Source organism: Barbus barbus (genome assembly GCF_936440315.1).
Source record: "Barbus barbus genome assembly, chromosome: 1".
NCBI classification, from domain to species: domain Eukaryota; kingdom Metazoa; phylum Chordata; class Actinopteri; order Cypriniformes; family Cyprinidae; genus Barbus; species Barbus barbus.
The window spans coordinates 15792325-15810235 of NC_136729.1; the positions used below are offsets into that span (position 1 = coordinate 15792325).

General features: G+C 37.5%; 1 protein-coding gene across 8 annotated transcripts in view; it reads left to right on the forward strand.

Annotated features, from left to right (window-relative positions):
- LOC306884472 (transcription factor SOX-6-like) overlaps positions 1–17911 on the forward strand; it is a 157786-nt gene that overhangs the window by 25246 nt on the left and 114629 nt on the right. For 6 of the 8 annotated variants that reach the window (XM_079440360.1, XM_079440356.1, XM_079440358.1 and 3 more), the window contains one exon: positions 9554–9604. The exons of the other annotated variants lie outside the window; for them this stretch is intronic. In XM_079440360.1, coding sequence (XP_079296486.1) covers positions 9561–9604 — 44 coding nt within the window. In that variant the 5' untranslated portion in view covers positions 9554–9560. The remainder of the gene's footprint in view (positions 1–9553; positions 9605–17911) is intronic. 8 annotated transcript variants of the gene reach the window in all.

Here is a 17911-nt window from a genome sequence, read left to right on the forward strand (position 1 = left end):
ATGCCCATGAATCTGAGGCTATCTGATTACTACTTGACTTGTAGGAATATAATTAGCGCTTCTGCTCCTCTGCTCCATATAATGGGGTAGATTCTCCCACATGCTTTCATTCACAAGTGCAATGCCCACCCAAACGCTTAGTGAGTCAGAGAGATGAAAATATAATTCACCTTGAGTCACTCCTGTCATTATTTTTGAGTTTTATTATTTCATTTGTGCTATGTCTTTCGCCAAACAACATAGCAGCCTTTATAGAATTTCACATCTCACATTGTTACGTTTTAACTTGTTTAACTTTGTTCTGTCTCGTTCAACTAGCCCAAACGTCAAATGAAGCGTAAAGCAGCGAGGAAAAAAACCCCCCATTGAAACGAAGAACCGCTTCCGAGGCTTAATTGATTTGTTTTGCGCAGATGTAAGTTAAGAGAGACCTCACCTTTTGCAGGCCTTGTAAGTTTGTAAGCACACGGTAATGTGTCCATTAGGGGAGGCAGATGCTCAGCCGGTTGAGTTGTAGAGGAAAGGTGCACGGCGTCTAACCCACTAAGTGGCTGTATCTCTTTGCTAATATAAAAGAGACCCTGAGCCCTTATTAGCAAGCGCTGTCATTCAGACACAGAGTGTCAGCCTGATTTAAATAAAATGAAATGAAGATAGTTCTTTCTGGTCCCCTGGCTTCACTCATTGCCATAAACATATGCTCTGTGCCCCGCTTCTTTCCATCTTATTTATGACTTTAATTTGTTGTGTGGGCTGCGCTGGAAATCAAATCTAATACAATCCTCCTAGGGACCCTGTCATTTAATAACATGGTAATTTCTGTGTATCCTTTTGAAAAATGAGGAAATTAATTCTTCCTGACATGTTCTAATTATTCCAGTGTGAACAGGCAAATCCAGTTTTTCTCTCTCGCTCTCTCTCTCTCTCTCTCTCTCTCTCTCTCTCTCTCTCTCTCTCTCTCTCTCTCTCTCGGATAAGTGTCAGAGGCAGGCGTGCAGCCTCGACGGGCATCTAGGTGCTAATGCTGACCAGCAGTGCGTTTAATTTGAAACATGAGCAGACACCTTTCAACACACCTTTCTAATGTTGGGTTGCTTCACACAAATTAATTCACTACTCCTCAGGGTGGGTGAGTGAGGGGGGTTGAGACTAAAGGATGGGACACCGCTGCTGTTAGCGAGAGTGTATTTAATCGGTGGGCTGTGGTGGGGGGCGGAGGAAGCCCCTCTCTGTCACGTCTTCTTTTGTGATGCCGTTTGAAGGTGTGTGCACGTGTGTGACAGGAGGACACCCGTGAGACGTGTTTGGATCTGTGGACAGAGGTTTTTTTTTTTCTCCTGTTCCCAGCACTGTCAAAACCTTTTCACACCTTTCGTGGCTCAGATGAGAGCGGATGAAATACTAATTTAATTAGACTGTCATCAGTCATTTCAAAATACAGTGTTTTCGCTTTGCTATAGAATCTGTCTCAGTCTTTTTCTCTAAACTTGATATGCTTCTTCTCTGTAGTGAATTTATGCATTTAGCAGATACTTTTATACAGGTGTACATAAGTTTCCCCTAGGAAATGAACTCACAATTTAGGTGTTGCTAGCACTAGATATACCAGAGTTACAGAAATGATTGAATAAATATTGTTGTTTTTGAACGGAAGAAAGAGATTATTGCCTATTCCAATAGGCAATAATCTCATAATTTTACAGTATTTAAATTACATTTTATTTTAAATATTTTTTATTATATTTATAAAATGTATATACAGTCATTAATATTGCTATTATTTGTCTAATAAATAATAAAGTAAATAATAGTATACATTATTAGTAATACATGTTATTAATTAATTATTTTTTTTATTTTGCCACAAAAAAACCTCTCTCTCTCTCACACACACACACACACACAATTTTTGCCTTGTGTGGCCAAGGCTAGGCTGACACAAAAGGCTAAACTCCCTGTTGCATCCTCAATTAAACCTTCCCTATTGCAATTCACCCCAACACCGTGTGCTTTCACTGAGTGCTGGTTAGCACTGGGAGATCACATGACTCTGTGGGTCGTTATTATCGGCACATGTCATCATTCCATTTTACCCCTTTTGCCAGAGCACAGTCATGTCACGGTAGCTTCTGATTAATATTACTGTGTTAACAGTCCAGAAACAGTTTACTGAATGAGTAAAAACACAAAGTGTGTTTCACATCATGCTGTTCTCTAATACCTGTCAGCGAGCGGCATTCTGAGGAAAAATATCCCCCTTTTTCCGACTAATTATGAATAGTGTTTAAGGCCTTGTGATGGGAAAAATAAACAAACAGAAACTGAGTGAACCTTTGGGTCAGGTTAAGTCCAAAAAGGCCTAATTGATTTGGTGTGTGTTCTGTTTGTGTGTGTGTTACAAAAGAAGACCTCCAAATGATGACGTTATGTGCGCTGAAGAATAGAAGAGCTTTATAGTCTGTGGGTGTGGTCGCGTTGAGTCTGCCTCACTCTGATTCGCTGAGGAGGGGCGTCGCCACTGCAGCGCCACGACGTCACATTAACACATCCCACGCCCTCAGGGTTTAATCAGTGCCATCTTGACATGCTGAGAGGAAGTCGTGGTCATCTTCTTCATGGAATAAATGATTTGCTTTGGGTACTTCATTCAGTTTTGTAACCTCAAGACTTTAGCCATTAATCTGGTTTGTGGGCTATTCTTGTGAATGAAGATGTAGCAAGATGTTTTTTCCTGACCTGAATGAATTTGTCTGGCTCTCAGTTCCCCTCCTGCTGTCTGGAGAACATCTATAGATCAGTTCTGTGGTAGTATGTAGGATAAGTTTAGTCACGGCATCGCTGGGATCTCCATCTTCGTGTGCGAGCCCACCCACTGTCTACAGCACTACATTAATTCAGCCAGTCAATTTGACTGAAAGTTTGAAATCTGCACTGCGTTAGTGAGGGGGGCCGTACAGAAGCCGTGTTAATAGTGAGGGCTTGTTGTCCATATGGTACTGTTTTAATAGAGCACATTTGTTGCAGATGGTGGGAGACTTCGCTTGGGCAGAAGCGGTTCTTGGCAGGTCTCGGCCTCTACGGAGAAAAAGGCGCATGGAGCTCTTAGAGAACTTTTAACGCTGATGTTGATCTTCGCTAGTTTTCATTCAACAATCCGTTGCCCTTGAAACATGGTCTGTTCTAAGTTTAAGCCTCGCTTTACTCTGTTTATTTATTTCTTTTTGATATGCTGAGACAATACCGTGTGGCTCAGTCACTTTTTCCTCAGCTCGGCCTGTAAACCGCAGCTAAATCCTCACACAGGGATCCTAGTTGTTTCAATTTCTGCTCTTGAGTTATTTTTTTCGGCTGAGGTAACACAGCAGCCAAAGGGTAAGAAAACTGAGGGAGACACAAAGAAACTAATCATTTGAATGCTACTGTTTCAGTGATAATGTCTCACTTTATATAAGACAGAACTAGGTATTTCTGCACTATATTTGAGTTGTCTCCTAGTTCTATTTTGCTTTTATAATTAATATTCATTATTTAAAATTATTATTAAATTATAAAATGAATTATTATTATGATGAATAATATTAATAATAATAATAAAAAATTAAATGCTATTAGTAATTTTAATAATTACTTATTATTTTTTATTTTTATTTTAACTATAAATTGCATTTGTTTTAAAGAAATGAAGCCTCTTTTATTATCATTGAGGCATTTCATAACAAATAAATGCCAAAAAAAGACAGAAATGAGATTAATTATTCAACAATAATAATAATAATAATTAAACGGTTTTGGGGGGGTGGGGGGTGGGGGTGAGACATGGGCACATTTTTATGTGATTTACCCATGAAGTGAATTAAAAGTGATTAGAACTGAAACTAAATAGAAAAGCATTTAGTGTCTTTGACCATGTTGGCAAGTTATTCTGTATTGTGCCAGAGATCTCACTTGACTTTTATGGAGTGTTATTCTAACTAGTCAATCTAGATACATATCGCATATTCCTTACTCTGTTGTATTTAGTATATTTTTAAGCAGAATAAACAGACTTGACAATCAAACCACACTTAAATCTAATCTCTCTTCTCTCTTTGCTCAGAGTGCACTCTCTGAAAGAGACAGACGGCATGCGTGTGTTTTTGCTGTCTTCTAGCTGGCCCCTAACAAAAGCAAGAGTTGGAGAGAGAGAGAGAGAGAGTGTGAGAGGAGGGTGTGCGAGAGTGTGTGTGTGTTTTTAACACTCTCTCGGAATGGTGAGGAGACACGCTTGATTGCCTCTGTTGCATTTTTACTGTTGTTTTCTCGCGTTGTCACTGCTGTGGCAGCATTTGGGTATTATATGAGCAGAGCGCCCATGGCTGAAAACATTCCTTTCCTATCCCCCAAAAGCCCCCAGACACCTGACTGTGAGAAAAGTCTCGACGGGTCTTACGGGTCCTCTAGCCTGCTAAGTGCTGGCCGGCCTGAAAGGCGCAGTGTCCTTGGGGTTCTCTGATCTCACTCTTTCCATTCTCTCAGTAGCCTTGTGTCTACCCGTCCACAGCAGCATAACTCGCCTTCGCGAAAGCGAGAGAGAGAGAGAGAGAGAGAGAGAGAGAGAGAGAGGATGAAGGGAGGGGAAAAGCATGGGGCATATTACACCCATGTCACTGAAAGCGAAAGCATTTAGGAGGCAGAAGACTGGATGTCTTTTGACTCTGATGTGTCTCTTATTTATGATGATGATGATGTGAGAGAGGGAGTGGGGTGTTAGAGCATGAGAGAAATCGCTAATTAGTTTCAACACTTGATGAATTCCCGTTCTGCAGGATTGCATTTAAAAAAAAAAAAAAAAAAAAACAGCTCTGGAAATGCATCATCTCTGGTTGTAGCTCCAGAAGGGACCAAAAGTAAGAGACCTGATGCAGATTTGGAACTTATATTGTAGAGCTTCACTGGGTGCCATGGGTGCAACACACACACACACACACACGCAACATATATTTGGGGTGGATTGTATTATTTTATTAATTGCAATTCATTATACAAATAATGTATTACTTAAGTTGAATATTTATTTAATTACATCTATATAAGTATTTATTTTTAATATAAATTATTTTATTTTTAGTATTTGTTTTTCTGTCTTAGACCACATCATGTTCTTTACATTGTCTTTAGAAAAAGGCTTTACTATATATATAGATATAGATATAGATAGATAGATAGATAGATATATATATATAATGTGTATATGTATGTGTGTATGTATGTGTGTGTGTATAGATAGATAGATAGATAGATAGATAGATAGATAGATAGATAGATATATAAACATTTAATCAGTTCATTAAAAAATAAGTTCTAAAAGTAAATATGAAAAGCAGTAGTTAAATAAATATACCATATACCTTTATTCAGTCATGGTCAAAAATATCAGCACCCTTGGTAAATATGATCAAAGAAGGCTGTGAACATTAATCTGCATTGTTAATCCTTTTGATCTTTTATTTTAAAAAATCACAAAAATCTAACCTTTCATTGGATAATAAGAATTTAAAATGGGGGGGAAATATCATTATGAAATAAATGTTTTTCTCTAATACACATTGGCCACAATTAATGGCACTCTTTTATTCAATACTTTAAACATTCATTTGCCAGTTTAACAGCTCTAAATTTTCTCCTATAATGCCTGATGAGGTTAGAGAACACCTGACAAGATATCAGAGATCATTCCTTCATCCAGAATCACTCCAGATTCTTTAGATTTCCAGCTCCATGTTGGTGCTTCTTCTCTTCAGTTCACCCCACTCATTTTCTATAGGGTTCAGGTCAGAGGACTGGAATGGCCATAGCAGAAGCTTGGTTTTGTGTTTTTTTTGGGGTTTGTGTTTGGATTATTGTTGGAAGATCCAAACATGGCCCATTATAAGATTTTGATGACACTTTCTGACAAAGACCACTTATAAGTAATAATATATATATATTTTTTTTAATTCTCAAACAGTCATAAAATCAGATATCAGATCAGATGAATGTGTTATTTGACACATTTGCTTTGAATTATATATTTTTTTTACATAATAACAGTTTTTTTATTTTGCATATATTACATAATATCAGATTATTTTGATGACACCCTTTAGACAGCTGTTGATAAGTAACATGTCAGCTAGCAGTTATGAGAGTATTAGTAGTGTGTCTGCTAAATATACTGTATGCTAACCAGGGCTCTGAACCGGTTCAAGGAACGGAAACGAACAAAATTTTGACTGGAATAGAACCGGAAACAGAAACGAAATAAAATGTTATAGTTCCGAATAGAATCGAAAATTTGAAATGGCCATTAACCGGTTAATAACGTTATTTTTATCGTTCCATTTAATATTTGAAATTTGCTGTCAACCAATCAGGAATTCAAGTAGTACAGACTATGCAAATGTAATGCTGATGCATCCAGCGAGTGAAATGCCCGCCCGCGCTCAGCTGTGAGCTCTAGTCGCAATGGCAATGAATTCTGCTACCATCTGTTTTAATGGGAGGTAGCAAAATCTGACAGGGTAGCACAAATCGCCAGAACACCGGCGTTAGAGTTTATCCAACGACAGTGTAAGATGGATTCAACAGATCTTACGCACCTGCGGCGCTTCTGTAAACGGAGAAAACAGAATAAAACTATAGGCTTACATAAAAAGGAATATAAATGCCTATACACTAAATATATTTCACGTAAATCATTGACAGATTAACAAAACGCAAGAAAAAAAATATGCTGAGTTAGGCCTACGGTTCATTGTGATGCATTCCAACGTTCTCAGAAAGGAAAACGAGACGGCAGAAAGTAGTTTTCTTTATTTTGCAAAAGCTTTACAGTTTTATTTGTTTTGAAATAGCTTGACAGTTTTGAATGATGTCTAGCATCTGTATAACCAACCAGCGTTGGTATGGCCATATCGCACCGGCGCCTCGCGCACAAAGACACATATTTTTGCGACACTGCAGCCAGTTCATTATCAAAATAAAATACAGTTAAAGGAACGTGTAAAAAGTTACAATGCTACATTGTCCAATCTGTTGTGTTCAGCGTGACCACCGCCTCACTGTGCTGATATTGCCGATGTGAAGGATGATGTTTTACGTCGATGAACGTAAAAGCCAATACATAATATTTTAGTATACGTCGAGAATATGGAAACATTTGGATTCGTGCCGAGTGAGAGAGATTAGTTTCACCTTTAATTATTTTTTGGATTGACATTTTTATAGCCTTTTATAGCAGCCTCAAGTTTAGAGGATTTGTTGTGGAGAGAAACTAATAATTGTGTTTATAATGCTTGTAAACATTTTTGATTTACCGGCATTTTAGCCTATATCATTTCTGAATAATAGCCTAAAAAAATGGGCTTAGCCTTTGTTTTTTTTCCCCTCAAAACGCAATTTTATACAAGTAACGTTTTTTTTTTTTTACAATTTGCAGCAAACATTTTTAAATATCTTAAAAAAAAAATACTTTAATGTCTTTAAAGCATTAATGGATTTTTTTTCTTTTGTTTAGTAGCCTACATTTAGAAATGTAAAAATCTAGAAAAGATGACGCTGTATTGGCTGTGACTAAGCGCAGCGGGTTAAGATACCATCTTTCTGTATTTTTTTTCCTTTCTTTTTCTTTTTGTGTAAAGAAAACACTGAATTTTATTATTATTATTATTAATATTATTATAGGCAAAGACAATTTAAAAAATAACGGTATTAACCGTTATTTTTTCTACTCGATCCGGTTTCGGAACGGTGATAATACAGAGGAACGCAGGAACGGAAATGTTAAAATATCGATTCTGCTCTGAGTGAAACGATTGACTTTTTCTCTAGTTTTCAAGCCCTGATGCTAACACCTACCCTACCTAAGTCTACTAATACGGTTAGTTTTATATATATAAACTCAAGAGATGTAGTAAGGTACTGTGCAGATCTTAAATAAACAATGTCAAGCTATGATATTGACCATTATAAATGAAGTAGATTTAATATGGAGTTCATTGTGTGTTATAAATAATCCTACTCTTAAAAGTTATAACCACAAATACGTAAGTACTATAATGTATTACAATTGTTGTTATGATTATTCATGAGATTTTATAACACATTATAAGGTTTTTTATAATACATTATGCATTCATTATAATGCCTTAAGAATACCTTTATAATGTATTATAAATACGGGCTTCATAGAAAGTGTTACCAAGATTTCTTACAGAGTCAGTCACTTATTGATTTTTTTATCTGTTGGTATTTGATAGAATCCATGATGCCATGTGTCTAAACAAGATGTCCAGGACCTCCAGCAGAAATATAGGCCCACAACATCAAAAATACAGCAGTATATTTCATTGTACACATGGGGTACTTTTTATCCCCGTGTTCTCCAAACCCATCTTGAGTGTTTGCTGCTAAAAAGCTAATTTTTTTAGTTTCATCTAACCATAGAAGCCAGTCCCATTTGAAGTTCCAGTCGTGTCTGATAACTGAATATGCTGGAGTTTCTGGATAATTTCATGTTCATAATCACCCTGGAGTGCTCAAAATTGTGAATATGAATGGGTATATACTTCAGAGATATTTTACTCATAAGAATATCTAGGGGTGCCAATAAATGTGTCCAACGTGTATTTGAGAAAAACATTTATTTCATAATGATATTTCCGCCCATTTTAAATTCTTATTATCCAATTAAAGATTTTTGTGAATTTTTTAAATAAAAGAGCCAAAGGATTAACAATGCAGATAAATTTTCACAGCCGCCTTTGATCATATTTACCAAGGGTGCCAATATTTTTCGTCTATGTAGTATGTGACATTTAATTTTACTGTTAAAGCTACTGTTAAATATTTTTGTTATTGTAGTGTTCTGTTTTTCATTCTGCTCTTTACATTGTCTTTTGCCCGACAGTTTATTTTACTATACAAACAGACACTTGATCTTTATAAGGCATATATGTATGTATGTCTTGTAAAGACCAAAAACTGAGACTAATGGAAACCCTTTGGAGATAATGTCCAAATATGTGCTCCCAAATTTGCAGCATTAGACTTTTAGAGCAGCCTCTGCACGTGGTGATATCATAACCACATCCCCCGCCTCCCTGTGGGTGCGTGGCCCAGCATTGGCTCAGAGTTGGCCCCGTGTGGGCCCCTGTGGTCCAGCTCCTAGAAGCTGCCGCGGCCCCGCCACACATGGTCCACAGCTGGACCACCACACGCTGCTTTGGGAGGAGCAGCACCCAGGAACCACAGTCATACGATAACATATCATCAAAAACGGGACTGGAAAACCATGTCCGCTAATGACAAATGTCTGTTTCTCCGACAAGACGGATGAAAAGCTATTAGTGGAGCTGTGGGGAATGTTACATCTTTGTTCTTACGTTTGGTTTGGAAGATAAAAATGTTTCAGGGACAGTGGAGAATGTTTTGGTGGTTTTGTCTGTTTTCTCCTCTCTGTTACTGTTTTAAAGTTGCCATGCTAACTTGTGCTCTCTCAGTTACAATGGCTCTCTGTGTATTTCTCCTGCTACAGAACCCAAATGCTGAACATGGAGGGCTTTCTGCGTAGCAGCTTTTTACTGAGGTTAGTTGCTTTAGTTTTTCTGTCGTTGCCACAGGGGGTCCGGCGGGCTGAATTCATCTGTCCTTTCACAGCTCCGATATCACACCACCTAGCATTAGCCAACTTGTGGGATGATGTGTTGTCTCCGTCTGTGTTTGTTTGTGTGTATGTGTGCAAGTTTTAACTCCGAAGTGCAACCTCTTCACACTCCTGTCCTGCAGATAATCAGACTTTCCTCCCTTCGTACACCCTGTGCCGCCCATCCCAGCCCCTTTCAATCAGCGAGTGATAGACAGGTTCCACCCCCCCATACTGCATGCACATGTCTGTCACCTTCCCCTCAGTCCCAGCCCACTGATGAGTCGGGTCGCAAATGGGGCGGCGCTTGATTTGTGATTCTCACCATTTCCTGTTGTGTGTGTTTGTGTAATAACTGCAGTCAAAATGAGTAAGGACGCCATTACCCCATCCCCTTCCTGTAATTCTAATTAAGAATTTGTGCTGTGTGTCACTGCACAGAGGAAGTAAATAACAGCAAGTGTGTTAGCCATTGACTGTTCTTTCTCTGTGCAAAGCACACTTGAATTGCTAGCAACCCTAATTAGTGATCTCTCATTAAAAACAGCAGCAGCAACATCTGCTTTTTAAAGCTGCTGTCAGCCAAACTTTGCTAAAGCTAATGAATCCACTTTGATAACATTTTTTATTCTCTTTCCAAGCTGTCAGAATACGTAAAAAGAATGAAAGCTATTTAGTAATTAATGATTTGATTTTCAGTTTTTTTATAGCTATAAATTTATTTTAATAGCTATTCATTTAAATTTCAGATTTAAAAAAAAGCTTTGGTAACACTTTATTTTAAGGTGCCCTTGTTACACGTTACATGTACTTATTATAAGAACAATAAATTATGCATAATTGCATGCAAGTAACCCTAAACCAAACCCCATTCCTAACCCTACCCATATAGTAAGTATATGTAGTTAATTGATATTACTCAGTATCCTAAATGTATAATCACACTGTAACAAGGACGCCTTAAAATAAAGTGTAACCAAAGCTTTTAAGTCTTTTACATTTTTTTTTCCACAAAATTCACAAATACAGTAAAAAGATTTATAATATCTGTGCAACATTAAATGTTTAATTTAATGTTTTGTGAAATTTATTAGCAATTTCTAAATGAAACTTGTTTCAAAGGAAATCCTACACCATATTTTTTTTCAGTGTAGTGACACCTCCACTTAAGTCATTTGAAGCTAATTTGCACAAATGAACCTGAAGGAGCAGAATAGACTATCTCTGGTCCCCTCTGCATATCCACATGAAATAGCTGCAGGATTTGACCCGAGACAAGAGTTTTCCAGTGCGTTTGTGAGTGATCACATGTTCTTAGGACAGTCTGTGGCAGAAAAGCATGCATACTTTATTGATTTACTCCAGTAAGATAATCTGTAAAGAAACTTCAATTTATTTTACTGTAATAGTTTTTCGTTGTCATTGAGGCATTCGTGCAGCTGGTGAATTTGTTAGCAGACATGTGACCCACTTATATTGCCGTTGGCAGCAGGATCTGGTAGAGCATTCTGGATTTTTGTCAGCACAATGCTTTTATCTGCCTATCTTAGTCCTGTAATGTACAGTATGGAGGATTGTGTTTTACTGCGGCCACCTGTTGCAGGAGGATAACTAAATATAGAGGGGGAGGTACTGGGCAGTAGGTTGAGACAGGTCAGAGACACCTTATCACTTCCTCTCTAATCCTCCAAGTTGTTCAAACCTTTACCGAGGAAGTGTGCTGAAATATAGATCACATCAAAAGGATATGTTTTCCCTTCGTTCTTTTTCGGAGCAATCACGATAAAACTGAAATAAATGCATAAATACATTAAATGCATGTTCTCAGTGCACTTCGTTAGAAAGTGTCTCATTAGAAAGTAATATGTGATAGTGGAGAGACATTTTGCAGATGAGCAGTAACATAAGCTAATATAGACCAGAATGTTATTTTCCCGGCAGGAGATCAGAAATTACTCAGTCTTTTTTTTTTTTTTTTTTTTTTTTGTTATAGTATGAAAACTGAGAACAGAAAATGACTTTCTAGTAATGATCTCTAGTTTGTAATAATGTATACTGTACCAATAGTCAGAGTGAGGGTGCTTTCAGACCTGTAGATCGTTTGCTTTGTTCCGAAACAGGGATTCATTTGTTACATTGTTGCATTTTCTTCTTGGTTCGGTTCGCTTTCACACGGCAACATTGCAAAGCGTACCAAACTGTGTTTATGCAAGTCACATGTGAGTAAAGCTGTCCTCTTATTGGTCAGAGTTCACTTGTTTACGTTCCTCTGCGTCATTCATCAAGATGGATTGACAAGTTTGCTCCGCGGGCTTATTGCGGCTTTATAGCTGTCCTGGCAAACGCAAAACGAATGTAGCTGTCATTCCTCTCTAATATATCTATCTATATATAATTATATTTTCACTATATATATATATATATATATATATATATATATATATATATATATATATATATATATATATATATATATATGTAAGAGTAATTAATTACACAACATTTTAATATGAAGAGGTGCTCTTTGGTTTTCAACTGCAATAACAAATATTCTCACTAACAAAATCAAAGTTTCACAAAATAATAATTTGTTACAATTATATAGCGCTTTTCTGTGTCCTCAAAGCGCTTGACTGCTAGACACAAAAGACACTGACTGCTGCTTTTTATATAACATATTTCCCGTTATGAATTATGATACCGCTTGGTTCGTTGGTCCGTTGGGTCGGATTGCTTTCTCACCACAAACGAACCGCTCCAGGCTTGTTTGGTCCGCTTTTGGTGCGCACCCGAGTGTGATTGCTGCTTTCTCACCTGCCCAAACGAACCGCACCAATAGGGAAAATGAACTCTAGTGCGATTCAACCGAACTAAATGAGGCAGGTGTGAAAGCACCCTGAGACTCTCCCAACCAATCTTTATTCAAATGTGTTTAATATAGTCATCTTGAAAATTTGAATGAATTCAGTTAGGTGCTGATCAGTTATTTTATTATGAGGATTATTTTATTTTATATATATTCCTCATAACAATATGTGTGTGTGTGTGTGTGTGTGTATGTATGTATAAACAATGTTTTTACATTGAAAATGAAAACAGTGAACAGTTAAGGCTCTGTTTTCATTTGAAGGTGAATTTTTAAAAGAAGCACAATCAAATTATTCATTTTCATTGATATGCATAATGGACAGTGACTTTCTTTTCTTTGATTGTATCAAAGAATTTATAACTGGGAAGTTTGGCATAAGGTTGGGTTACAGAAAGAGTGAGGGAGCGAGAAACAGAGGAAAAGTATAATAGAGAGATGTCTCCAGCAGTTCAAGGCTAATCCCAGAGGAGAGGACCACCTCCTCCATCTCTGCCATTATTTGATGTAATGAAAGGAGAAAGTGTGTAACAGCTAGATTGTTAATTAATTTACTCTAACAAGATGAAGATAAATGAAGCAGACTGAAGGTTGACTAGGCAAAGGGGGCCCACTTAGCATTCCCTCTCCCCTCGGCCTCTGCTCACGTGAACAAAGAGCCGTTCTCACACCAGTCAGCACATGAGGATTCAAATGACTAACTGCCTTCATCGCTCTCAAAAACTCATTTAAGATTTTACTCAAACTTTCAGTCCCACATTGACCTAGATTTGAAAGACGAAAAAAAAAAAAAAAGCTGAAAAAAAAATCTCTTAAGTTTTTAATGTGCTGTGATTTAATCGGATTCCAGCACTTCTGGACTGTCTCTCATTTGCCATGCATGCTGATGAATAATTTATATTATTCTCTATGGTTAGTTATTTTGTTTATAGCTATCAGTCACTTCATTGACATGTTTGCGTTTGGCTTATGAGCCTTATTTTAGTGACAGCTGAGCTGGAAAGTTTCAACCTGGGCTCGTGCGTTGCTTTAATTTAGTATAGAAGCAGTATGGCAGGGTCATTTTTTATTGAAACCAAGCTACACTGAGATAGTTCTGAGTAAACACAGGCTCAGATCTTCATGGGTCTAGCACACGGAGGCTACCTAAGCCTCTTGTGCCCAAAAGATGTTCTTCGGTGGCCCAGCCCCCTTCACTATATGAATAGCAGCGGTCTAATGCGGATTGGTGGTTATTTAAGCAGTGAGAGAAAGAGGCCCAGACACACACAAAAAAGAGAAAAGCTAGACAGTTGTCTTCATCCAAACTTTTTTTTTTTAGCATTCTATCAAGGACCTTCTTTGCCAGACAATTCAGCATGGGCCCCGCATGGCAGAGCAGACTAATCACCGTGGCACCCATTCTCTGCTCCTTTATTTTTCAAGTCGCCAACAATAGCTTGTTGATTGTGTGGACAACACCAGCACAATTACCTTCTCTGTTGTGGTGGCCGAGCGGCATTTTAAAGTCCGCTCTTCCATAATAGAATCATTATTGTTATTCTTATAGCAGGGCCTCAGGAGAAGGAATAGCTGCTCCCGGTATGTCATTATTTTGCAAATGTTCGATTAGCTCATCATGAACTGTGCAGAAAGAATCACAGCTAATTAGACAGAGGGCCCCTCCAGCTCCTGAGTTAAAAGGTACCACTTGATGGGCCAATAATATAAAGAAAGGTGGTAAAAAGAGGGATTAGAACTGTTGCCGTAGTAACTCCAGCTTCCATCTGCGAGACGAACAATGGACTTGTGTTCCTCCACCACCTTTGATTGAAAAATAGAAGCGAAAGAGCTAGCGCTCTGAAAGGACAAGACCATTTTTAACAACAAAGTGGATTTCTGGCCTAATAGGCTGTTTGGTAAAAGTTGTTTGGTAAGACCAGGGGAGGATAGAGGAGACGAGAGGTCGTCACGTAATCCGAGGACAGCAAAGGTCGGTGTCTCCCCGAACAATAGCAGTTTGTATTGGGTGTCACGATTGCTCGGCGCCGTCACGGGTGCGGGGCCTGCAGATTGGGCATCTCTCGATGCTTCTTGAAAGGAGATGGAAAGGGAGGAGCAGAAGGAAGTGATGCAGTTTAGCAAGCAGGAACAAAAGTGCTGCACGGCCAAAACCTACTTGTTCCTAACTGACTCTGAATAAACACTGACTAGATTCACGTTTAAAATCTGGAAGAAAATAACTTCTCCAATTAGAAGGAGCTGTCAGATGTTGTTTGGACGGCCTCCAGTCATTCCCATCGCTATTCCCAGTGCATTGCTGTAGAGACGAAGGGAGGGAGGGAACAGGTATCTGCACGGCTCTGTTTGTTCCTGGCACTTTGTTCGCCTGATAACAACGGCCTTAGCAGTTTTCCTGTCTGCACTTTTTTTCTTCCTCTCTCTGTATTGATAGTAAGTGTCCAACATAAATAGGTGTGTATCCACAAATAATATTATTCTGGCATTCCACAATTGTACTAGTTTATCAGATTTGACACAGACTTGACATCAGATTTTAAATGCTGTCGTATCATATTACTTATTCTATTACGTAAAAGCCTAGTGTGGCTTATACTGAAGCACAAGTAAATAATTATTTAATAAACAACAAATAATAAATAATTATTATTAAATATTAAAAATATCCCATATAAATATTTTAAATATTAAAAATATATTAAGATATGATTAATAATGTAATATTAAGTCATTTTTCCAAGCCGTTTGTCCGTCCTTCAAAAAACATTTGTCATGCAGTTAAAGCGAACAAAGAGCCATTAGGGCTTTTTGTCAGGTACAATATGTTTATGATCTACAATCTCTGTCCCTCCATGTCCCTCTTTCATTTTAAATCCCCTATTAGCAGTGGAATATGTCCGCTCACATTAACCTAATTTATGTTCAGGGCCGCTGTAACAGCAGCACAGGTTAATGAATTTGGCATTACTGAGTAACTGTTATTGAGGGCTGAGGAGGAGCCCAGCAGATGGGAGAGATTGTAAAGCTCTCTGCTTTGCATGGGGCAGTTGAAAGAGGGATAGCAAAGGAAATGATGAGAACACATGATGAACCCCTCCACCCACCTGCAGAACAATTGTGTGTGAACCTCTTATTTCTGCCTGGACGTTTCTGACTCATCAGGTCACAATTTGCAAATCATGTACCAAATCATGAAAAATTTAATTTTTATATGATTATCTTATGAAATTTGAGAGAATCAATTTGAATTGGAAAACAATTCTTAGTTAAGCTACCCTAGAATACAGATGTTTTGAGAATGGACCTTTTACTAATATTTTCCCTGTTTTTCAACATACTTTCTTAATTATGAAACTGTATTCCCTTTTTTACACACACACACACACACACACACATGAAAATAAATATAAATATAAAATGTATATTACATTTAATTTTTTTTGTAATATTTTATCTCAAAATATATATTTATTTATTTTAATATTTTTTCTAAACTAAACTGCACTTAAAATGTGCATGCATGTTTTTAATATATACTTTATAACTACACAAATCTTACTTAAGCTAGTATTGTGCACTTACATCTTCTTAAGTAGACATACTTGAACATGAGTTTGCCTCAGATGTTCCGTTCACATCGATATTGTTTTTGGCTCACAATAATATGTTGTGACATGCCAAACGATTCATGATTGGCCATTACATCGTCCAACACAATGAGTCTTAAGAAAACTGCCTGTGATGACTCACTGGTCCTTGAGCTTGTCTTCCAGCCATTTCATTCTTCCCTCTCTCTCTCCCTCTCTGTCTCTCTTTCTCTCTCTCTTTCCCTCCAGCAGCATCTTTTATTCCTCTCTTCTGCTTTCAAGGCACAAGTACTTCCGCTCTCTCTGCCTCGACACAGTTGTGCATGGCTCACCAACCCTTTCAATTTAGATTTCAATTATCATGTTAGTTTTGTGATTAGATTGTGTCCTCCAGGAATCAAACCTTGCTCGCTCTCTCTCACTCTTCCCCTCTGCAATCAGATTGGATCTGATGAATTGCGGCTGTAATTACGGAAGTTATTGAATATGCAGATCGCTGATGACTAGCAGTGTATCTGTTCATAGTGCATTAACTCTAACTGTATCAAACGAGAGGCTTGTTCAAGACCCACTCAAGTAATGAGAGAGGGCCAGTGGATGCCATTAGCCAGAAATAATAGCACGCTTGAAAGGGGCGAACTCAATTAAGACCTATGCGGTCCCGTTATGGTGCCTTTTGTTTTATTCCCTGAGTGTACGCCTGTGTGTGTGTGTGTGTGTGTGTGTGTATGTGCTATAAGATGGAAACTAAATGCTTGAACATTGTTGAATCTGTTGCCTGTCTCTAAACCTTGGCCTATGGGTCCACTACATAATCACTCACACACACAAACACACCTCCTATCACTCTGCGTATGTCAAGCTGCTCTCCCAACAGTTTAATAGCAAGGGTGCTACAGAGCGCTGTAATCTACACTTGACTCCTGAGCTCATAATGTGACATACCACATTACACAGAGACTCAGAGACAGACAGATGCTCACTAACTGGCCAAGAGATACTCAGTGTTTTAAAAGTGGAAAGCCCAGTGAAGTGGTAGCATTAAATTACCTAACCTGTCAGTCACAAACTTTTTCATTTTTTTCCCTTTTTCTCCCTTAAGCTAAGAGCAGTCAGAGCTTGAGCTACTAGTATGTTGAAGGGGTAGTTCATGAAATAAGTTTATTATTGCATTCCTCTTCGATTTCTTTCTTCTTCTGTGGAACACAAAAGTTGTTTTGAAATATTTTCATACTAATCTTTTCCATACAGTGACAGTTAAAGTTTACAGCAGCTTAAATAGCTTTAAATATATAAATGTGTTTGTGTGTCTGTGGGTCTCATTTGAATACTTTCAGTGAATAACAACTCACACCAATCCATTGTACACTACAGTTAAAAAATTATGGGTTGTAAGATTGTTTAAATGTTTTTGAAAGATGTCTCTTATGCTCATCAAGGCTAGTAATAACAGTAATATTGTGAAATATTATTGCAATTTAAAATTTTATTTTTCTATTTTAATATATTTTAAAATGCAATTTATTCCAGTCTTTAGTGTCACATTATCCTTTAGAAATCATTCTAACATGCTGATTTGGTTTCCAAGAATACATTTTCTTTTATCATCAATGTTGAAAACATTTGTACTGGTTAATATTAAGATTCTTTTATTAATAGAAAGTTGAAAAGAACAGAATTTACTTGAAATGGACATTTTTAGCAACAGTGTAAAAGTATCAACTTTTAACCTTGCTGAATTAAAGTATTAATTAAAAAAAAAAACTTACCCCAAACTTTTAAACGATAGTGAATGTC